This window comes from Brassica rapa, chromosome A01 (assembly GCF_000309985.2).
Source record: "Brassica rapa cultivar Chiifu-401-42 chromosome A01, CAAS_Brap_v3.01, whole genome shotgun sequence".
Classification (NCBI taxonomy): Eukaryota; Viridiplantae; Streptophyta; class Magnoliopsida; order Brassicales; family Brassicaceae; genus Brassica; species Brassica rapa.
In genome coordinates this window covers 24892431-24908872 of record NC_024795.2, presented here as the reverse complement: position 1 = coordinate 24908872, position 16442 = coordinate 24892431, and the positions used below count along the sequence as shown (strand labels likewise).

The 16442-nt window shown below is 34.8% G+C and overlaps 4 protein-coding genes across 7 annotated transcripts; 1 reads left to right on the top strand and 3 right to left on the bottom strand.

Moving 5' to 3' along the window:
• Window positions 1–1168: 1168 nt before the first annotated feature.
• LOC103840663 (probable 2-oxoglutarate-dependent dioxygenase AOP1) lies at window positions 1169–3858 on the bottom strand. The gene is made up of 3 exons (XM_033281162.1): window positions 3127–3858; window positions 2362–2695; window positions 1169–2270 (listed from the first exon to the last, which is right to left on the bottom strand). Exons 1-3 carry the CDS (start codon window positions 3507–3509, stop codon window positions 2013–2015), a joined length of 975 nt encoding a protein of 324 aa, XP_033137053.1. The 5' UTR covers window positions 3510–3858; the 3' UTR covers window positions 1169–2012.
• Window positions 3859–4050: 192 nt separating this feature from the next.
• Window positions 4051–9572, top strand: LOC103840643 (trichohyalin). Of its 3 annotated transcripts, XR_004458505.1 has the most exons (8): window positions 4051–4800; window positions 4899–6877; window positions 6962–7077; window positions 7282–7400; window positions 7487–7858; window positions 8025–8352; window positions 8425–9505; window positions 9540–9572. XR_004458505.1 is itself a non-coding variant. In XM_018655311.2 (7 exons), the coding sequence occupies exons 2-7, from the start codon at window positions 6719–6721 to the stop codon at window positions 9389–9391; spliced, it is 2061 nt and encodes a 686-aa protein (XP_018510827.1). In that variant the 5' UTR covers window positions 4051–4800; window positions 4899–6718; the 3' UTR covers window positions 9392–9567. The 3 variants fall into 3 exon arrangements, 2 of the variants coding, with proteins under 2 accessions (XP_018510827.1, XP_009115407.1); XM_018655311.2 differs by having other exon boundaries at window positions 8425–9567; XM_009117159.3 differs by having other exon boundaries at window positions 4066–4800; window positions 8043–8352; window positions 8425–9567.
• Window positions 9573–10213: 641 nt separating this feature from the next.
• On the bottom strand, window positions 10214–11223 carry LOC103840638 (probable histone H2A variant 3). The gene is made up of 2 exons (XM_009117150.3): window positions 10968–11223; window positions 10214–10702 (listed from the first exon to the last, which is right to left on the bottom strand). The coding sequence occupies exons 1-2, from the start codon at window positions 11073–11075 to the stop codon at window positions 10406–10408; spliced, it is 405 nt and encodes a 134-aa protein (XP_009115398.1). The 5' UTR covers window positions 11076–11223; the 3' UTR covers window positions 10214–10405.
• A 92-nt stretch (window positions 11224–11315) lies between these two features.
• On the bottom strand, window positions 11316–14970 carry LOC103840624 ((6-4)DNA photolyase). 2 transcript variants are annotated; one of them, XM_009117139.3, is made up of 14 exons: window positions 13963–14970; window positions 13820–13891; window positions 13661–13741; window positions 13402–13581; window positions 13250–13321; window positions 13089–13175; window positions 12929–13027; window positions 12762–12845; window positions 12579–12665; window positions 12435–12506; window positions 12237–12350; window positions 12058–12145; window positions 11880–11975; window positions 11316–11766 (listed from the first exon to the last, which is right to left on the bottom strand). In XM_009117139.3, exons 1-14 carry the CDS (start codon window positions 14329–14331, stop codon window positions 11708–11710), a joined length of 1560 nt encoding a protein of 519 aa, XP_009115387.1. In that variant the 5' UTR covers window positions 14332–14970; the 3' UTR covers window positions 11316–11707. The 2 variants fall into 2 exon arrangements, with proteins under 2 accessions (XP_009115387.1, XP_009115379.1); XM_009117131.3 differs by having other exon boundaries at window positions 11316–11720; window positions 13963–14967.
• Window positions 14971–16442: the final 1472 nt, after the last annotated feature.

The window sequence follows — 16442 nt, the reverse complement described above, 5'->3', positions numbered from 1 at the left end:
AAAAAATTTGATGTAGAATTTAGTATGTAGAATTTTGATGTAGTTATAGCTTATGTAGTTGTAGAAATTAAATGAAAAATAAATAAAAGTTCTACAGAAATTATTTTTTTTCACTTAAAAAACAAGGCTTCTATAACCATTTTTTTCAAAAAAAATTGTTTTAGCTTTAAAAACTAGTTTAAACATGATTGGTAATTTATATAGTCGTAGATTTTGGGGAAATTACCACAAATACCACATTCATAGTACTACTTTTCATGTTTACACTAACCACTTTTACCCTCACTTTTAATGAAGGGTAAAATACAATTATACCCTTAGGGTTAACTAATCTAGACTTAGGGTTTAGAGTTGAGGGGTGGAGTAAGGTTTTTGGAATGTGAAATTTATGATTCTAATAAATATATAAATACGTAAAAAATATATAAAAATTCTTAAAAATAGTTTCAAACATAATTTTCGTTTTTCAAAAAGAAATTTGAAAAAAAAAATTAAACAAAAAATTTGAAAAAAATAAATTCAAAAAAGAAAAATTTATAAAAAAGTTTGAATTTGAAAAGTATAATTCGAAAACATAAAAAAAAGATTTACATTTTATTTATTTTTTTATTTTTCTTATTTTTTTATTTTTCTTATTTTTTTATTATTATTATTTTTTTATTTTTCTTATTTTTCTCATTTTTTTTTATTTTTTTATTTTATTTTTTTATTTAAATAATAATTTATTATATATATAAATAACAAGGGCATAAGAGTCTTTTGCCACTTAATGAAGAATGTATTTTTGAAAATGTCTCATTAGTGGTGGCAAAAATGAAAAGTGGTACCATGAAAGTGGTAAACATGTAATTTCTCCTAGATTTTGCTACACCCTAAACAATCACCCCTCCCACCGCACATTATATCATTGATCATATAACATCTCATTAACAAACTTTATCTTGAAAATCGAAGTCGTTATCTAACTTGAAATAAAAGAAATTCATTAAAAGTCAAAGTATTTAAAACGGAGGAAGTATAAAATGTGACGCACTATATGTAATAATGATATCTAGAAGGTGGACCCCACCATATTATTTTTAGGCTCTATTCCTTCCGTTTTGAAATGTTACATATTTTAGATTTTTCACTCATTTTAATAAAACACATTAAATTTGCATAATTTTTGTGATTATTTTTTTCCATAATTGCAATAAAAATCCAATAAATGCAATTAAGTTTTTTTTTTTTAAGTTTGCAATTAGTTGATAAAACATGTATTGAAATGCTAAAAATAGATCTTTTTGAAACAATTTTTTTTCTAGTATACGTAACTTTATGAAACGGACGGGTATTAAACAATAAAGGTAAGTTATCCAAAACTAACAAATTCATAAAAATTCAAAGTATTTAAAACGGAGGAAGTATAAAACGTGACGCACTATATGTAATAATGATATTTAGAAGGTGGACCCCACCATATTATTTTTAGGCTCTATTCCTTCCGTTTTGAAATGTTACATATTTTAGATTTTTCACTCATTTTAATAAAACACATTAAATTTGCATAATTTTTTGTGATTATTTTTTTCCATAATTGCAATAAAAATCCAATAAATGCAATTAAGTTTTTTTAAGTTTGCAATTAGTTGATAAAACATGTATTGAAATGCTAAAAATAGATCTTTTTGAAACAATTTTTTTTTCTAATATACGTAACTTTATGACACGGACGGGTATTAAACAATAAAGGTAAATTATCCAAAACTAACAAAACTAAATATTAATTCAGACCACTCATGTTGTTGAGAGAAATTTTTTCACATTTGGTCCAGTTTAGATTAATTGTTGCCGTACTGAGTAAAGAAAAATAATTATGGAGCTTCTGCAATTAGGATTTATTACAAGCTCACGAGTCAACAAGGCAAATTAAAGATAACAAACAAACCACCTCGAGATTGAATGGACAAGTCCACCGTGATCAAACAAGACATTTTCCTTCTTTTTTTCTAATTGGATGGCATCATAAATGTTTAAAGGGCACAATAACTCTTGAGACTAGATAGATCTCTTCCCATGGTATTTGTGTTGGTCCTGTTGCTGAATTTCACGTAAGCCTCAAAATCAAAAGGCTTATAGAGACGAGGATGTTCATCATCTACTACCTCCTCAGGCGCATTTATGATCAGTCCTTCTCTAGGAGGCGAGAACAGGCAAGCCACATACCGATCTTTCTTTCCGGTTATAACAACTTGGTGAAGCGGAGGAAACACCCCACCATTCAATAGAAGCTGCAAAAATCCATATTATATACAAGTTTCACAGAATTAAAGAATATTAAAAAATGAAATTTGAGACTCAAGCAAGGTTAATTTTAATTACGTGAAGAGAAGCTCCGGCTATAACAAGGAAAGAAGTGTCTTGAGATGGCCTAGCTTTGATCCACTCTTCACCATCTTTGGTTTTAATCTCCAAGCCGTCTACTACATCGTTCTGGCAAAGTATGTTGAGGAACTGTCTGTCGATATGAGGTTTAAAACCCAGAGTTTCCTCTGTGTTATTGTCAACACCTTTGTATTTAAATATTTGAAGGTGGTTCTTTGCGGAGTTAAGATGTTCCTCGATGTATTTCTGGAGCCCGAAACTCTCCATGATCATTGTCCTCACCTTCACATTTAGTTCTATCAACTTCTCCCCAAATGACTGGACATTCTTGCTGAAGATTTATCGCAAACCTTAGCTTAATTAGTGCTTTATAATCGATTCTTCTGTTTTGACATTTCTTAATTATTAAAACTAATACAATGTATAATTCAAACGGATAAAATAAAAGATCATTATGTACATTTCCATGCGAAATATGTTAAGTTCTCACAAAGGACTTGAATGTTAGTTTTTAAAGTTGTTTTTGTTTCAGCGTTTGAAAAGTTCTCATACACTTTAACAAAATAGTTATTCAATACTCAATTTATTTATGTATATATAATCAAAGGTCTCATACACTTCAAAGGAAAAATTCTCTCTCAAAAAAAAAAAAAAGAATTGTATACGTTGCCTTTTTGTATCATTTATAATAAAACCCCAGGAGTTATTATTTCTATCACGAAAATTCTAGATATTTATTTTTCTTAAGTGACATGAACAGACCTGAAAAGGATGTTGCCTTGAGGCCAAAGCTTGTGAATCAAGTCATCGACAACCTCAGGACTATCTACACCGTAGAAGCCCAAACCTTCGTATAAAGGCATAGTCGGAATCGTCAAGTATCCTTCGTAAATGATTTTGTCTGACTTTGTTCTCAGTTTCGTCTCCAGAGGCAAATCAAAAACCTCCTCCGTGGCCTTGAAAATAGCCTTCCTTAGCTCCGCTGAAACTCCATCGAACGTGGCCTCGAAACATCCGTACTCTTCTAGGGCTTTTCGGACTTGGGCTCTCACTGAGTCCCACTCAGGAGTTTCCGGTTTGAGATCTCGATTAGAGAAGTCAATGACTGGGAGAAAAAGGGGAGATTGGGTTTTGGAAGTTGTCATTGTTAATTTAATGAATTAATACTGTATATGTTTGCATTATGTGAAGATTTTGAAGAGCACCTTCGTTTAAAAACAATACTATTATAGGTTTGTCGCCTTAATGAATAATTAAAGTGTCTACTCTACTATCTTAAAATATATAAAAAGACGACCATGTGCGTTTTTGTAAGCTAATAATGGCTTGGTTATTCCTAGGTTACATGGAAACGGAAACAGATACGCGGAAGCGAAACGTTTCGAAACATGGAAACGTGATTTTTATTTTTATTTTTGTTTTGGAAACGTTTTAGAAACGTCTATAAATAAAATAAAAAATATATATACATATATATATATATATATATATATATATATATATATATATATATATATATATATATATATATATATATATATATATATATATATATATATGTAAGTGATTAATATTTGCATTTATTTTTATTATGTTTAGTATATCTTACAAAACAAATAAACAAATAGCAATTATGTTTAATCATATGAAAATTAAATAAGTTATCATTAAACATGAAAATCATATAAAAAATTCAAAATAACAAAAACTCAATACTTAAATATTAAATAGTTTAACTAAAATAAAAATCACAACAGTAAGTCATAACCAATTGGAAAGTTCTAGCGTATCCAAAACAGAAACACGAGTTTCCAAAATAGAAACGCAAGTTTCCATTAAGTTTCCAAACTGAAATTTTTAAGAAACGAGTTTTCAATGCGTTTCCGCGAGTTTCCGAGAGATTCCGATTCCGAAACATTTCCGAAACGTGAAACGGACCTTCAACCGAGTTTCCATGCAACATAGGATTATTCTATATAGCAAGAGGAAGTTGATGTGCTGCCTAATCAATGGAGCACAGTCCCATTGTAATTCACATGTCATGAATCACGGGTCCTGCTAGAAATAGTTAATTAATAGTGTGTTAGGTACATAACTATATAATAATGGAGAAAGTTAAAATTATGTAAGCCCCAATGATGTGATGTATTTAACAAACAGTGTAAGATTTTTGGTTGATTATGGCAAACAACATACCAACTTGGCCAAATGTATGGAGAAAATGTATTTTATGTATCCCTTTTCTCGATATCATATCATTGCGACTTACATAAAAACCCAGGCCTATACGCCCAAAAGGCCCATTTGAACACCCCGGCGAGTCGACTCGATATATAGCGCTGGAAGCTGGGAACTGCGATAGTGTACATGTCGTCGGTTCCATTCACTTTAGCGAAGAGATTCGTCTCAAGATTCTCAACTTCTATACCAAAACAGGTAAAAGTCTGGACACTTTGTTCCTCTTTTTAAAGGACTAAAAAAAAGGTTTTTGCCTTTTTAATGGTTTTTGACACTGTACATTTATGTTTCCCCAGAATATGAGAGGTTTGGTATTATTTCGAGACAGGCTAGAAGGGAGAGGTCAGTGCGGGTGCTGGGTGAGCCCGTTGTAAGGATAATGGAAAGCTTCAAAAGGAGGAGAAACTTGAAAGACTTGCTTGATTATGCACGTTGACATAATTGCCAAAATTACGTTTTTCAAGTGGGCTGGTAGATGTGCAAACTTTCAACCTAACCGCTCCACCTACATGGCCTTTCTACAATGCCTTGAAGAAGAGGCTAGGAAGCTTGATGATTCTGATGCAACAGAGAGTGTATACATCGCCCAAGAGTTGATGCGTACGATGCTCTGATTAAGACTCTATTTGAGTCCAATGCACCTGATTTAGAAGTGATGTATTTGTTTGATCAGATGAAGAAGGCAGACGGTGTTTCCCCTACTAAAAACACTTACTCTGTCCTAATAGATGGCTATTGTCAAAGAAATAGAGTGGACAAGGCTCTGTTGCTTCTTGAGGAGATGGATGAGGAAGGTCTCCCACCTTTTCCTCCAGTGTATTGCAGCTTCATAAACACTCTTGGAAAGGCAAATGAGCTGTCTAAGGAAGATGAAGAGAATCTCGGAAATGTGATGATCAAACATTTTGGGAAACATCGAAAACTCAAGGAAGCTGTTGTTGTGGATCTTCTCAAGGACCAAGGAAGTGGTCTTGATGTCAATGCGCTTATGTCAGGAACGGCGAAGAATATCCTTTCTCTATTAAGATTATACCTTTTGAAATTTGATCAATGGTGAATGTTTTTTTGTTCATTTATAACCTGTAATGTCCTTTGCTTTGGTAATGGCTTCACTAGATGACATGGGAAGCAGGATCAATGAGCATGAGCTAAAAGCTGAGATTGGTGTACAAAGCACTCCTCCTCCAAATCAGACGAGACACCCGCTGGTTCCCCCTAAAATGGTGGTTCATGCTCAAGTTATTAGCAAGCTTGGCTAATTATGTTGTGTTGTACTGTATAATATTATTTAGTTTTAGTTATGATGATTACTTTTCTGTGTAATAAAGTAACTCTATTAATAATTCAGATGGAATTTTGAAAAATTACTTTAAAAGAAGATTTTATTTTGAAAACTACACATTTTTGAGGATTACTCATTATTCGGTTATAATAGATGATCTGACTTCAACATGTTCACTAGTAAAACAATGATTTGTTCAGATGACCAAACACAACAATCTGAAACCAACTAGCATTGAGATGTTAGAATCTTGTTTTGTGTTTGCCTTTTAGAAATCTTTAAATGATAGAATGTTTCTTAACAAATTATTTCAAAGTCAATCATCTGGATAATAAAACCCATAAAATTATGATTTAACTCACCACCATAAATCAAAATTGCTTTAGGCATGGAAAGATATTATAAAATTTTCAAATATTATGACTTTCGACTTATTATAATCAATATCCCTTTTTTAATTTCACATTTTAAAAATTCAAAAAGAAAGTAGCAACACAAGAAACCTAACTAACTCCATTAATTAGGAGGAGGAGCGTGAGTCCAGCGTGGCAAGTAGCCGTTACACACCCACAAGCCGTTCACATGCTTACGTGGCACGACAGCTATTTTTATTTATTTAAATTATAATAGATATAATAAAAAAAAGATATGGTCGTCGTTGAAATTTACGACAGAAAATCCGACCGTTGTTTGAGACTTTGAGTTCATCTTCTTCTTGCCCGAAACAGAACTCACATTCTCAAAAAGCTTCCTTTTTTTCTTTCTCTTAGATCAAACACAAAACCTAGAGAGGAAACAGTTGACCTTGTTCTTCTCTTACTCTTCGTGACGAAGATGTTGGGAGATTACGATATAACGGAGGAAGACATGGTAATCGACGAAGCTCAAGGCTACCCTATAGCTTACGCAAAGATCTGTCGCGATTTAGACGCTTCTCCGTACAGAAATGGACCTCCTTTCACCTTCATGCCTTACATCCTTCAGCAGAACGAGGTAATAATCTGTTCGAATCACATATTCGCCAGATCGGAAGTTTGATCCTTAATACAATTTGTTGTTGTGTTGTTTGTCTTAAAGAGCTCAAGATGCAGAGAAGCAGATCAGATGTTCCCTGTGATTGATCCGAAAGCAAGACCAGCAACAAAACCAAAGATCTTCCTAAGTCTACTATGGAAACAACTCAATCATCTAGGGTAAGCACTCATTGATACACTAATCAAGCATAGGCCAAAATATTAGAAAAAAAAATTATATAAAAAATATATAGGTTTAAAAAAATTATATAAACCATTACTAAATTGTATAACCTTTAATATCTCAGGACCTGCCATGACACTAACACTAGAGTAGTAGATTTTCTGATTCTAATGATTTTGATTTTATTTATTTATTTGTAGAAATGCTGGGTTTGATCCAGCTGTGATCCGGATTGATCCATATGGGAATGTTCTCTACTTCCACGCTGATTCAGCTTCTCCTCTTGCTTGGGGTTTTGATCATTGGTTCCCTATCTCAAGTAACACAACACACATCCTCAGTTTATCTTCTTTAGGGTTCTTGTTTTGTTGTCTGATTGATTAAAAGATTTTTGAATTGATTTAGGAGGAGGTTTAACAGTACCAAGCAACCTAAGGATAGTGCAGTGGCAAGCACGCAAGAACAAGAAGGACAAACTCGAGTTCCTCGTACCATGGTGGGATCTTCAAGTCGGCATCTCAGTAAACCAGTTCCTCTCTATCTTCGCCGCTTCGAGTTCTGATTTCAAGAGGAGAGCATTTTCATTCTTGTTCAGAGAAGGCGAAACCGAGGAGCTCAACGGCTCACAAACAGTTGACTCGCATCGTTTCCCGCAGCATTTTATTGAATCAAAAGACAAGTTTGGTCTTGCGTCAGCTGCAGTTGTTGTCTCTAGAAGAGAGCCTTATGACCCTTCTTTAGTACTGAGATCACTTGATCACAATCGTCAAACACCTGGTTAGTTAACTAACTAGTACTCTCGGTTTTTTGGTTATAGATAGATAGATAAGCACTCTTTTATCCAATGTTTAAGAAACCGTCTAGTCGCTTTATAAAGGACTAGTGCTTAGGTGGGCGCCTAGACCGATTTTTATAACACTGTTTATATATTGCTATATTGAAGCAACTATGTATACTGCAGCGAGGAAGATGAGACTCAAAGAGAATGAGACGCCAGATTTAATGAAGAATCCGTATCAAGCCATTGTTGCTGCTAGGGACTCACTCAGAAACCGAGAGGAAGCGCATAGAATGAGAGTTGAGCTGAAGAAGTTAGATGATGAGATGAATGATTTGAAGAGAAAGAACAGTGAAGAGCAGGTTAGTATCCAGGAGCTTGAGAGCGAGCTGATTAAGCGGAGGAGAAGAGCTGAGAAGTGCAGGAAGTTGGCGGAAGCTCAGTGCTCTTATAGGAACACACTCGAGAAGATGATCCGTGATGCTATGCACCAGTAAGAGAGCTTCTCTTACATACAACAATACTATTTAGATATGTTTAGCTCAATATTCATTTTGTTTTGTAGGAGTGTTGTGTATAAGGAACAAGTGAGGTTAAACCAGGCGGCTAGTGGTGCACTGATGGCGAGACTAGAGGCGCAGAAGGCGATTTGTGACGGTTCGGAGAAGGAGCTTCACAAGAAGTTTAAGGAAAGAGAGGAGCTGGAGAACCAAGTGAGGCCTGAACTGGAGAAAGCAAGGAAAAGATCAAGAATCTTGGTGAATGATGAAGATGAGTTGTTGCTGGAGGATAGAGATAAGAAGCTGTCTTTGTATCTTCCTGGAACAAGTGAAGATACCTCATTACAAAAGGAGTTGAGAGTGTACCTTGAAGAAGAAGAACATAAAGCAGCAGCAGCTTCTGAGAAGCATGGGGAAATAGAGGAAGTGGAAGAGGAGCAGAAGACATTAGAAGATGTTGAAGAGAAGCTTGAAGAAGGGAAGAGAGGGAGCAGAAGCTTTAGAGCATTTCATGTATTCAAGGAACCAGAGAATGAGGAAGATGAGGAAAGCAGGAGAGAGCGAGGGAAAGGAAACGTCGAGAAATGGCTCCACGTTTTACTGGAAAGCAACAGCAAAGACAACCTTCAAGGTGAAAGAAGCAATAAGATTGATGAAGTGATTGAGAAACTAGACCACAAGTTCCCTCTACTTGAAAAGGTTAATGAAGAAGAAGAAGATGTGGCTGAGGAGGCAAAGAACAAGGTGGAAACAAGAGGTGAAAGCAGCTCGCGTAGAAGCAGAACCAGTTTTGATTTGAAGAACACACCGGAGAAGAGCGGGAGAGATAAAGTGGTGAAGAGATCAGAAAGCGCTAGAGCTTTCAGAAGGATCCCATCGTCTCCTTCACTCTTCTTTGGAATGAAAAAGGGAAATGACCTCGTCAGGAAGAAGCCTGTGGTCTCAGGTCACGATGAAGAGAACGAGTATCTCGTTAAGAACAACTTCATCAAGTCATCTTTCCAAACAATCAAAAGAGCTGTCAAATTCTAGACCAAACTCTTCATAATATTCCATTTGTTTCTATCATGTGATCAAATATTGTTGTGTGTATAAAAAGACTTCCTCATTGGTTCTCTCCTCCATGTGTAATAATAACAGCTTGTTGTGTTGTTTTCAACTTTTCATTAATACCTTGAAGGTGTTATTCTTTGACAAGTCTTGTCTTTGCAAATAGTTAGTTATCAAAGTCAAGTATGTTCTTAGATTAGTCAACTTATGCCATGGATAACGACAACAACTTATTATACCTTGAAGGTGTTGTACTTTTTTCAGTTTCAGGTTTTTGAAAATGTATTTGTAGAAAGTTGATTATCCATGTAATGTGTTTTATAAACCATATCTATATATATAAAGAAATGTTCGCCTCTCTCCCGTGAAGCCACCTCATCAATTCGTGCGTTCTGGGAGTGACACGTGTCTCATTTTATATTTAGGACCAAAATAAATGAATGCAGTTAAGGGTAATTGAATCCAGCACCTCTAACACTGGTAATTTCTCTTAGAACCACTAGGCTAAAGTCACTTTTTGTACATATATGGCCGCGAAAATACTTAACATCAAACTTTATCAAAAATCCACATTTGTACATCTATAATTATGAATTGGACAAAAATTTGATACAATACCAAAGCAAGAATAATCGAAAAACAACTATACCACCACATATTAATAAGTAACACATAACAGATAACCAAATTCTTGAATCTTAAAACAAATTTCAATTCGAACATTTAGTGAATATCAAATTAACTAATATCCCGCCCGTAGGGCGGGCCGACCCTAGTTGATATAAATAAAATTTTAGCCGGAAGAAAAAAAAAAGATTAGAAAACTTATGCAACTGTTTTCATATGAACAAACACCAAAACATTAAATCAGAAAAACAAGAGCACAACAAACAAGTCACACGTGAGTCTTTAACAAAACAAACAATCTCTCTCTACTAATGTCTTAACACATAAACGATTATTTAAGCAAAAAAGTTCGAGAGACAGAGACAAAAGCTACTCTTGGCCAGATTTGTTGATGAGAGACTTGTGGATGTGAGGAATGACACCACCACCAGCAATAGTTCCTTTGATGAGAGTATCAAGCTCTTCATCACCGCGTATAGCGAGCTGCAGATGCCTCGGCGTGATACGCTTCACTTTCAGATCCTTGCTCGCGTTACCAGCGAGCTCCAGGACTTCTGCGGTCAGATACTCCAAAATAGCGGCTGTGTAAACCGCTGCGGTTGCGCCAACGCGTCCGTGAGCGGTTGACCTTCCTTTCAACAGTCTGTGGACTCTCCCGACTGGAAACTGCAAACAAGGGACAGAGAAACATGTACTTTTTGTCGTTTTTTAAAGACATAAAAGATTCAACAGTATCATTAAATATGGATAGTACTTTATTGTCTAACCTTCTTACACAGTTTAATTTTATCGTCAAAATCTATGGAAAACAAACAGAGAAGATAAACTCAACTCCATCTCTAGACTATTATAATTCTAAATCAGAACGTTACAGATCCGTCACTTATACGGTTCACACATCCCAAGAGAAGTAAGAGAGAGAGAGAGAGACCTGAAGACCAGCACGAGAAGAGCGAGTAGTGGGTTTCTTCTTGTCTTTGTCCTTGTCGTTGCCGCTGGATTTCCCCATTATCAGCCCTTTCGCTCCTTTTCCTGACATTTTCCCCGCCTAAAAAACCAATCACCAGTCTTACACGTAGAGAGAGAGAGAGAGAGAGAGAGAGAGAGAGAGAGAGAGATCCGGAGCAGATAAATTAAAAGAGAAGTAGACGGACGCCTTTCTCAAGTTAAAGTCAAGTGGATTGATTGACTTTTTTTATCTCTGTCTTTGGTAGTCATATTGACATTTTTACCCCTCGGCCCAAGTCTCATCAAAAGCCCATGACTAATGGATGAAATATAACAAACTGGTCCTTCTATTTAGTTTTAAACAGGAAAGTTTCTCTTTTTCTTTGTCTTTTTTACATTTGGCACCGATACTTTAATCCTTTACAAATAGCCTCCCCTACTGTTTGCGGTTGACTCGTTGACCTTAAATAGAAGAGCATTTTAACATTATTTAAGCCCCATACCACCAGCTACTACAATTAGTTTTTATAAATGTCTATTTCATCAAATCTCATTAGATACTTTAGTTGAGTTTTTGGTCGTTGATTCCTGATGTTAGATTCTCCATCTGTCTCAAGCTTTCTCCTCAAATCCTTCAAGTCATCGTCACCGATGTTACCGTTCATCTTCTTGTTCAATGCATATGCTTCACCCATCTTCCTCTTGCACTCCTTGCTTGCTGCATCATGCATAACCACTGACAACAACAAACTCACAAATGTTTGCAAATGACTTTCCTTTCCCTAAATATAAATACACTGTATATTGATTCTAGTTTCACAATTTTTTAAGCTAGAGTCACAGTTATATTCATATCTTTCTAAGAGTATATATAGATAGAGAAGGGAATATTAACTTGGCTTTGGGTAGTCCTTTCCGACTATGCACTTAGCTTTAGTTTGAACGCTCAACGGCGCTGTCCATGGCTCATAAATATACTGCTTTGGCATATCTATATCAGAAACACTTATTAGTCAGTGAGAGGATAGAATGGTTAACAAACTTACAAGGGTAATGGAACTAACTTCGGTTACCTTTCAGGACCGGGAGAAAATGCCTAATGTACTTGCCATCAGGATCATACTTCTTTCCAAAAGATACAGGTGAGTATATGCGATTGTACTGAAAACCACCACCATATAAACATCGTCTTAGAATCATAGAATGGAAGCATAACTAAAGAAACTTTGGAAACAAAAGGAGGAGGTAATGCCTGGTAAAAGAAGGAGGAACATGATAACCACATCCAGTTCCCATTATTAATTGCCCAGTCTGAATCAATCAAAAGCCTCTCGAACACATCACGCCCTTGTTCCCAATGTATGAACTAACACCAGAAACAACATCATGCATGTCAGTGAAAATTTTCTGAGAAAAGAAGAACCAATAATAGTAGAGCCAGCAGCATTACCAAATCCCCACGAGTTAGGAAACAGGCTACAGAGTGACGCGCTAGATGGTGCATCCAACCCCATTTCAGAAGCTATAAATTACAGATGACAGAAAGATTCATACAAGGAAAGCTAAAATAATTCACTAAAGACCAAAAGCAAACCTGAACCATGATGGCATCAATCCAAGGGTATCCTGTCTTACCGTCCCTCCAAGCAGCCAACATATCATGATCCTCTTTCCATGGAATCTATGTTACATGTGGAACAAAAGTGGTCCAAAAAGCATTAAAATAACCTAAGCTGAAGGAACTTGATAAGAAAATACTCAAGTTGTTATCTAGTACCTGTTTGCAGATTGGGTTTCCCTTCATTTTGTCAAAGTTACGAGTTCCAAACGCAGTGGTATAGAAAAACTCTCGCCACAACAACTAGATAGACAAAAAAAAAAGGAGAGATATAAGCTTTCCGCAGTCAGTCAAGCAGCGTAAGAAACTGTTAATCAATGACTGACCTGTCCAAGGAGAGAAACTGGCGGCGATGTATGCTTTTTCACATCCTTATAAACACGTTGAAGGCATTGATAAAAGTACCTCGAAGACAGGCATCCAAACTTCTCCAACGTCAGATAATAGACAGCAAAAATAAGTAAACAAACTATCTCAGTAACTCACTTTCAAATAAGGTGACAAAACAGTAGTTGCGGGCTTTAAGAATGCAGATGGATCACCCTTTGGTTTCTCAAAGTTCGCCACCCATGCCTACACTTCAAATAAAACACATAAAGGGTTTACAGTCCTATTGAAGGGAAAGCTTCCAAAGTCCTTGACCATACCTTATCACTGATTGACTTGTGCAATCGTTTCAAAGCTTCTGATTCACCACCTCTAAAAGGCGTCCATTCAGCCTACAGACATTTTACACAAGCATAAGTTTCTCAGACGGAAACATTCTTAACTACTATAAGAAACAAGATCATCTCTTAACTTGTTCATCATCTCTGTAGCCAAGTTCCTCAAGTGTTGGAACTTCCGAAACTCCAAGACTCCCAACATCTCCAATCGGTGGAAGTGAAGAATAAGACATCACAAGCTCAGATTCAGCACAAGAAGGCTCCCCAGCTATCTTCAGAAACGACTGATAACTCAAAGGTGCCTTCCCACCATTCTTACTCGCACGAAAACACAGAATCTTCACAGTTCCATTAAAAAAATAAAAAATCTAAAACAAGGGCAAAAGAACTTACTTTCTGTATAATATCAGTGGGATTGAAAAGAGTATGGCTCACTGGAGAGAAAACCTCAACACCAACCGAAGAAGCATACTCCTACAGAGACGAACATAACTTGAATTAGCTAAAGCAAGATCAAAACTTTTTAAGGCGTAATGAAACAATGTTTATCACCTTAACTTTAAAGTCTAAAGCTTGATAATATGGATCAGTATCATACTCAAAGCAAAGCCTCTTCACCTTCCACTATCATTCATAAACCATTTTTCAGATTAAGTAAGTCAATTACACAAAGTTTTGAACTTTCTCTACATTACCTCTTGCAAGCAACGAACCAGGACGTCGCCGGGTTCGCCTCTCAGAACCAGCAACCGCGAACCGAGTTTCTTCAAACCGGAATCGAGATCCTTGAGGCTCTCCAGCAAGAACCGGATCCGGTTTACTCCCGCGCGCGACGAACCGGGGGAGAACGCAGATGGGTCCGGCTCCATGTAACGCGGGTCGATCACGAAAACCGGGTACATGGATCCGGAGGAGGCCTTTGAGCAGGCGTGTTCGAGAGCCGGGTTGTCGTGGACACGGAGACCTTTACGGAACCAAATCAGTGAATTGGATCCGGTAGACATTGATGTTACGGGGTTGAGACGGTGACTTGACGGTGAACAGACAAAGGGTAATCGTCGCATGAAATTTGTCGGATAAGTCTGGGAAGGTTTTCGCGCCTTGTTGGGAAGGTGGTTAACGTGCGGTTGGCTGATATACGCTCCTCAACTGTGTGTTTGACTAATATGCGCGCTAATCGGCGTAGGATAAAGGAAGCGTGTAGGTTATTCTAAACGGTTGTGTTTGTTCCACGTCATCACTGTTGAGGAGTTTCATTTCAGTGATGTGTTCAATTTTCCAACGTTTAAAGTCGCTCAAAAAATTGGGAACTTACTACTAACCTTAAACCTAATGCATTGATGATTACCAGGCACACCTCTTCATTTATAGACTATCTCTGCAAAAATTCTCATTAGTGTATTATAAAACCATAAGTTTGTAATGTGTTGGGTAGATATTATTGTAACCATGTTTTTATTGTCAAAGCAATAGTTCAAGCATTAGGATTTGATAATTCAATGAAAAACTAACTCAATCCAACTTCGAAAATCGATTAGCACCAATTTCGATCGACTAAGTTTTAATTGATCATCCTCATCTTCTTATTTTAAAAAATGGAAAAAGAACATTAAGATTTAAACATCTATCTTAAAATGAACATCTATCTTAAAATGGTAGTAAATTATATAAAAATGGAAATATCACATTAAACAAAAAAAAAAAAAATGTAAAGTTTTACATCAAGAAAGTCCCTATAAAATTCATTATTCCATCAACATCAACCTCACACTATCAAGGAAAACTTCAAAGCACTCGAGCAAAAAAATAGTCAACTCTTGCCGTTCCAAAAACCTTTAATGACCTTGGAAGGAGATTTTTTATAACAACGAACTTTTTGTTAGGTGGATTCATTGTTGGGAAACCCGTAATTTTCAAAAGCCAAACTTATTCATGGGAATTGAATTGCTTTTCATAGACTCAAAGGTATTCTTACAAATTTAATTTATTCTAATCCATAATTTTATTGTTAATATTCATACTAACTCTTTCATGATCAAACCATTACAGTTAATAACCACTCAAGCGTTTATCTCGAAACACTTCTTTCCTCGCCGAATCAGGTATTGGTTCATGTTGGTTTAATATTATTTTTGGTTTATTAACTGGTTTAGGATGGTCCTATTGTAAATATAATTTAAGTTGGTTTAGCATATATTATGCTTAAAATAACTTAAATTAAATAATAGTAATATTATGCTTAACATATAATTTTAGAGAGTTTTCAAATATAGTTTACAGAACATTATAGGTGATGAATTTAATTTATTAAATTCGTTTATTACTTAAAATAAGTTTTTTTTTAAACATATTGAGTTATAAATATCAATGATGGATTGTTGAGTATAACATGAAAACAAAAATATAAATATTTGATTTTCAAGATAAGAAAATCAGCTTTTATTCAGTTACTCAATATATAATATCTTAAATTATTTTTTTTAAAATATACATAATTTTTATATATATATATATTAATCTTCCAAACTTAAACTATTATATTATATATGAATAATGTTTTTAAATAAAATAAAAACAACAAATGTTTATTTTCAAATAATGGATGTAATTTACATTATACTATCATTTAACAAGTATTAGATACGTTTTGATATATCATTATTTTCTATTTTCAGAAAACAATAAATTGTTAAACATCAATATCATCTAGGTTAAGTATACGAACAACACAAATTCAAACATCACAAAAAATATTTACATAAACATTATAATACAATAATTTAATCAAAAAATACAATTCTAAAAAACAATATTCAAAAGAATAGTTATATACTAAATATTTGAAAATCAAAGATATTTTTGCTAAAATTGTACTTACCTGGCCAAGGAGATCGACCATCTTTTTACTGATTGATCGATTGTTGAGCATGTGGTCAATCCAAAAATACTCTGCAGTTTAAAAATATTTATTCTAACACTCAACAGATAGTTTTTCTAAATATGATAATTAGATAGCCAACAAAATTGCAAAAAAATATTTAAATAATAAAAAATATGTTAATTTAACGTGTTAAAAATTAAAAATAAATTTTAATTATGATATGCATCTTAACATTTATATAAATATATATCATAACCTAAATATAAATAATTTAACAACTTAAATTAGAAAAAA

Bases quoted from the DNA above. Each gene is read 5' to 3' on its own strand.
- LOC103840643 (XM_018655311.2), top strand. From the start codon at position 6,719: ATGTTGGGAGATTACGATATAACGGAGGAAGACATGGTAATCGACGAA. The intron at 7,078-7,281 runs GTAAGCACTCAT...ATTTATTTGTAG, and splicing joins AAACAACTCAATCATCTAGG to AAATGCTGGGTTTGATCCAG. The intron at 8,353-8,424 runs GTAAGAGAGCTT...TTTGTTTTGTAG, and splicing joins ATCCGTGATGCTATGCACCA to GAGTGTTGTGTATAAGGAAC.
- LOC103840663 (XM_033281162.1), bottom strand. From the start codon at position 3,509: ATGACAACTTCCAAAACCCAATCTCCCCTTTTTCTCCCAGTCATTGAC. The intron at 2,696-3,126 runs GTCTGTTCATGT...ATAAATCTTCAG, and splicing joins CAAGGCAACATCCTTTTCAG to CAAGAATGTCCAGTCATTTG. The intron at 2,271-2,361 runs GTAATTAAAATT...GGATTTTTGCAG, and splicing joins TAGCCGGAGCTTCTCTTCAC to CTTCTATTGAATGGTGGGGT.
- LOC103840624 (XM_009117131.3), bottom strand. From the start codon at position 14,331: ATGCGACGATTACCCTTTGTCTGTTCACCGTCAAGTCACCGTCTCAAC. The intron at 12,146-12,236 runs GCATTACCTCCT...GGTGGTTTTCAG, and splicing joins GTTCCTCCTTCTTTTACCAG to TACAATCGCATATACTCACC. The intron at 11,721-11,879 runs GTTAATATTCCC...TGTTGTTGTCAG, and splicing joins AAAGGACTACCCAAAGCCAA to TGGTTATGCATGATGCAGCA.
- LOC103840638 (XM_009117150.3), bottom strand. From the start codon at position 11,075: ATGTCAGGAAAAGGAGCGAAAGGGCTGATAATGGGGAAATCCAGCGGC. The intron at 10,703-10,967 runs GTCTCTCTCTCT...CCTTGTTTGCAG, and splicing joins CTTCTCGTGCTGGTCTTCAG to TTTCCAGTCGGGAGAGTCCA.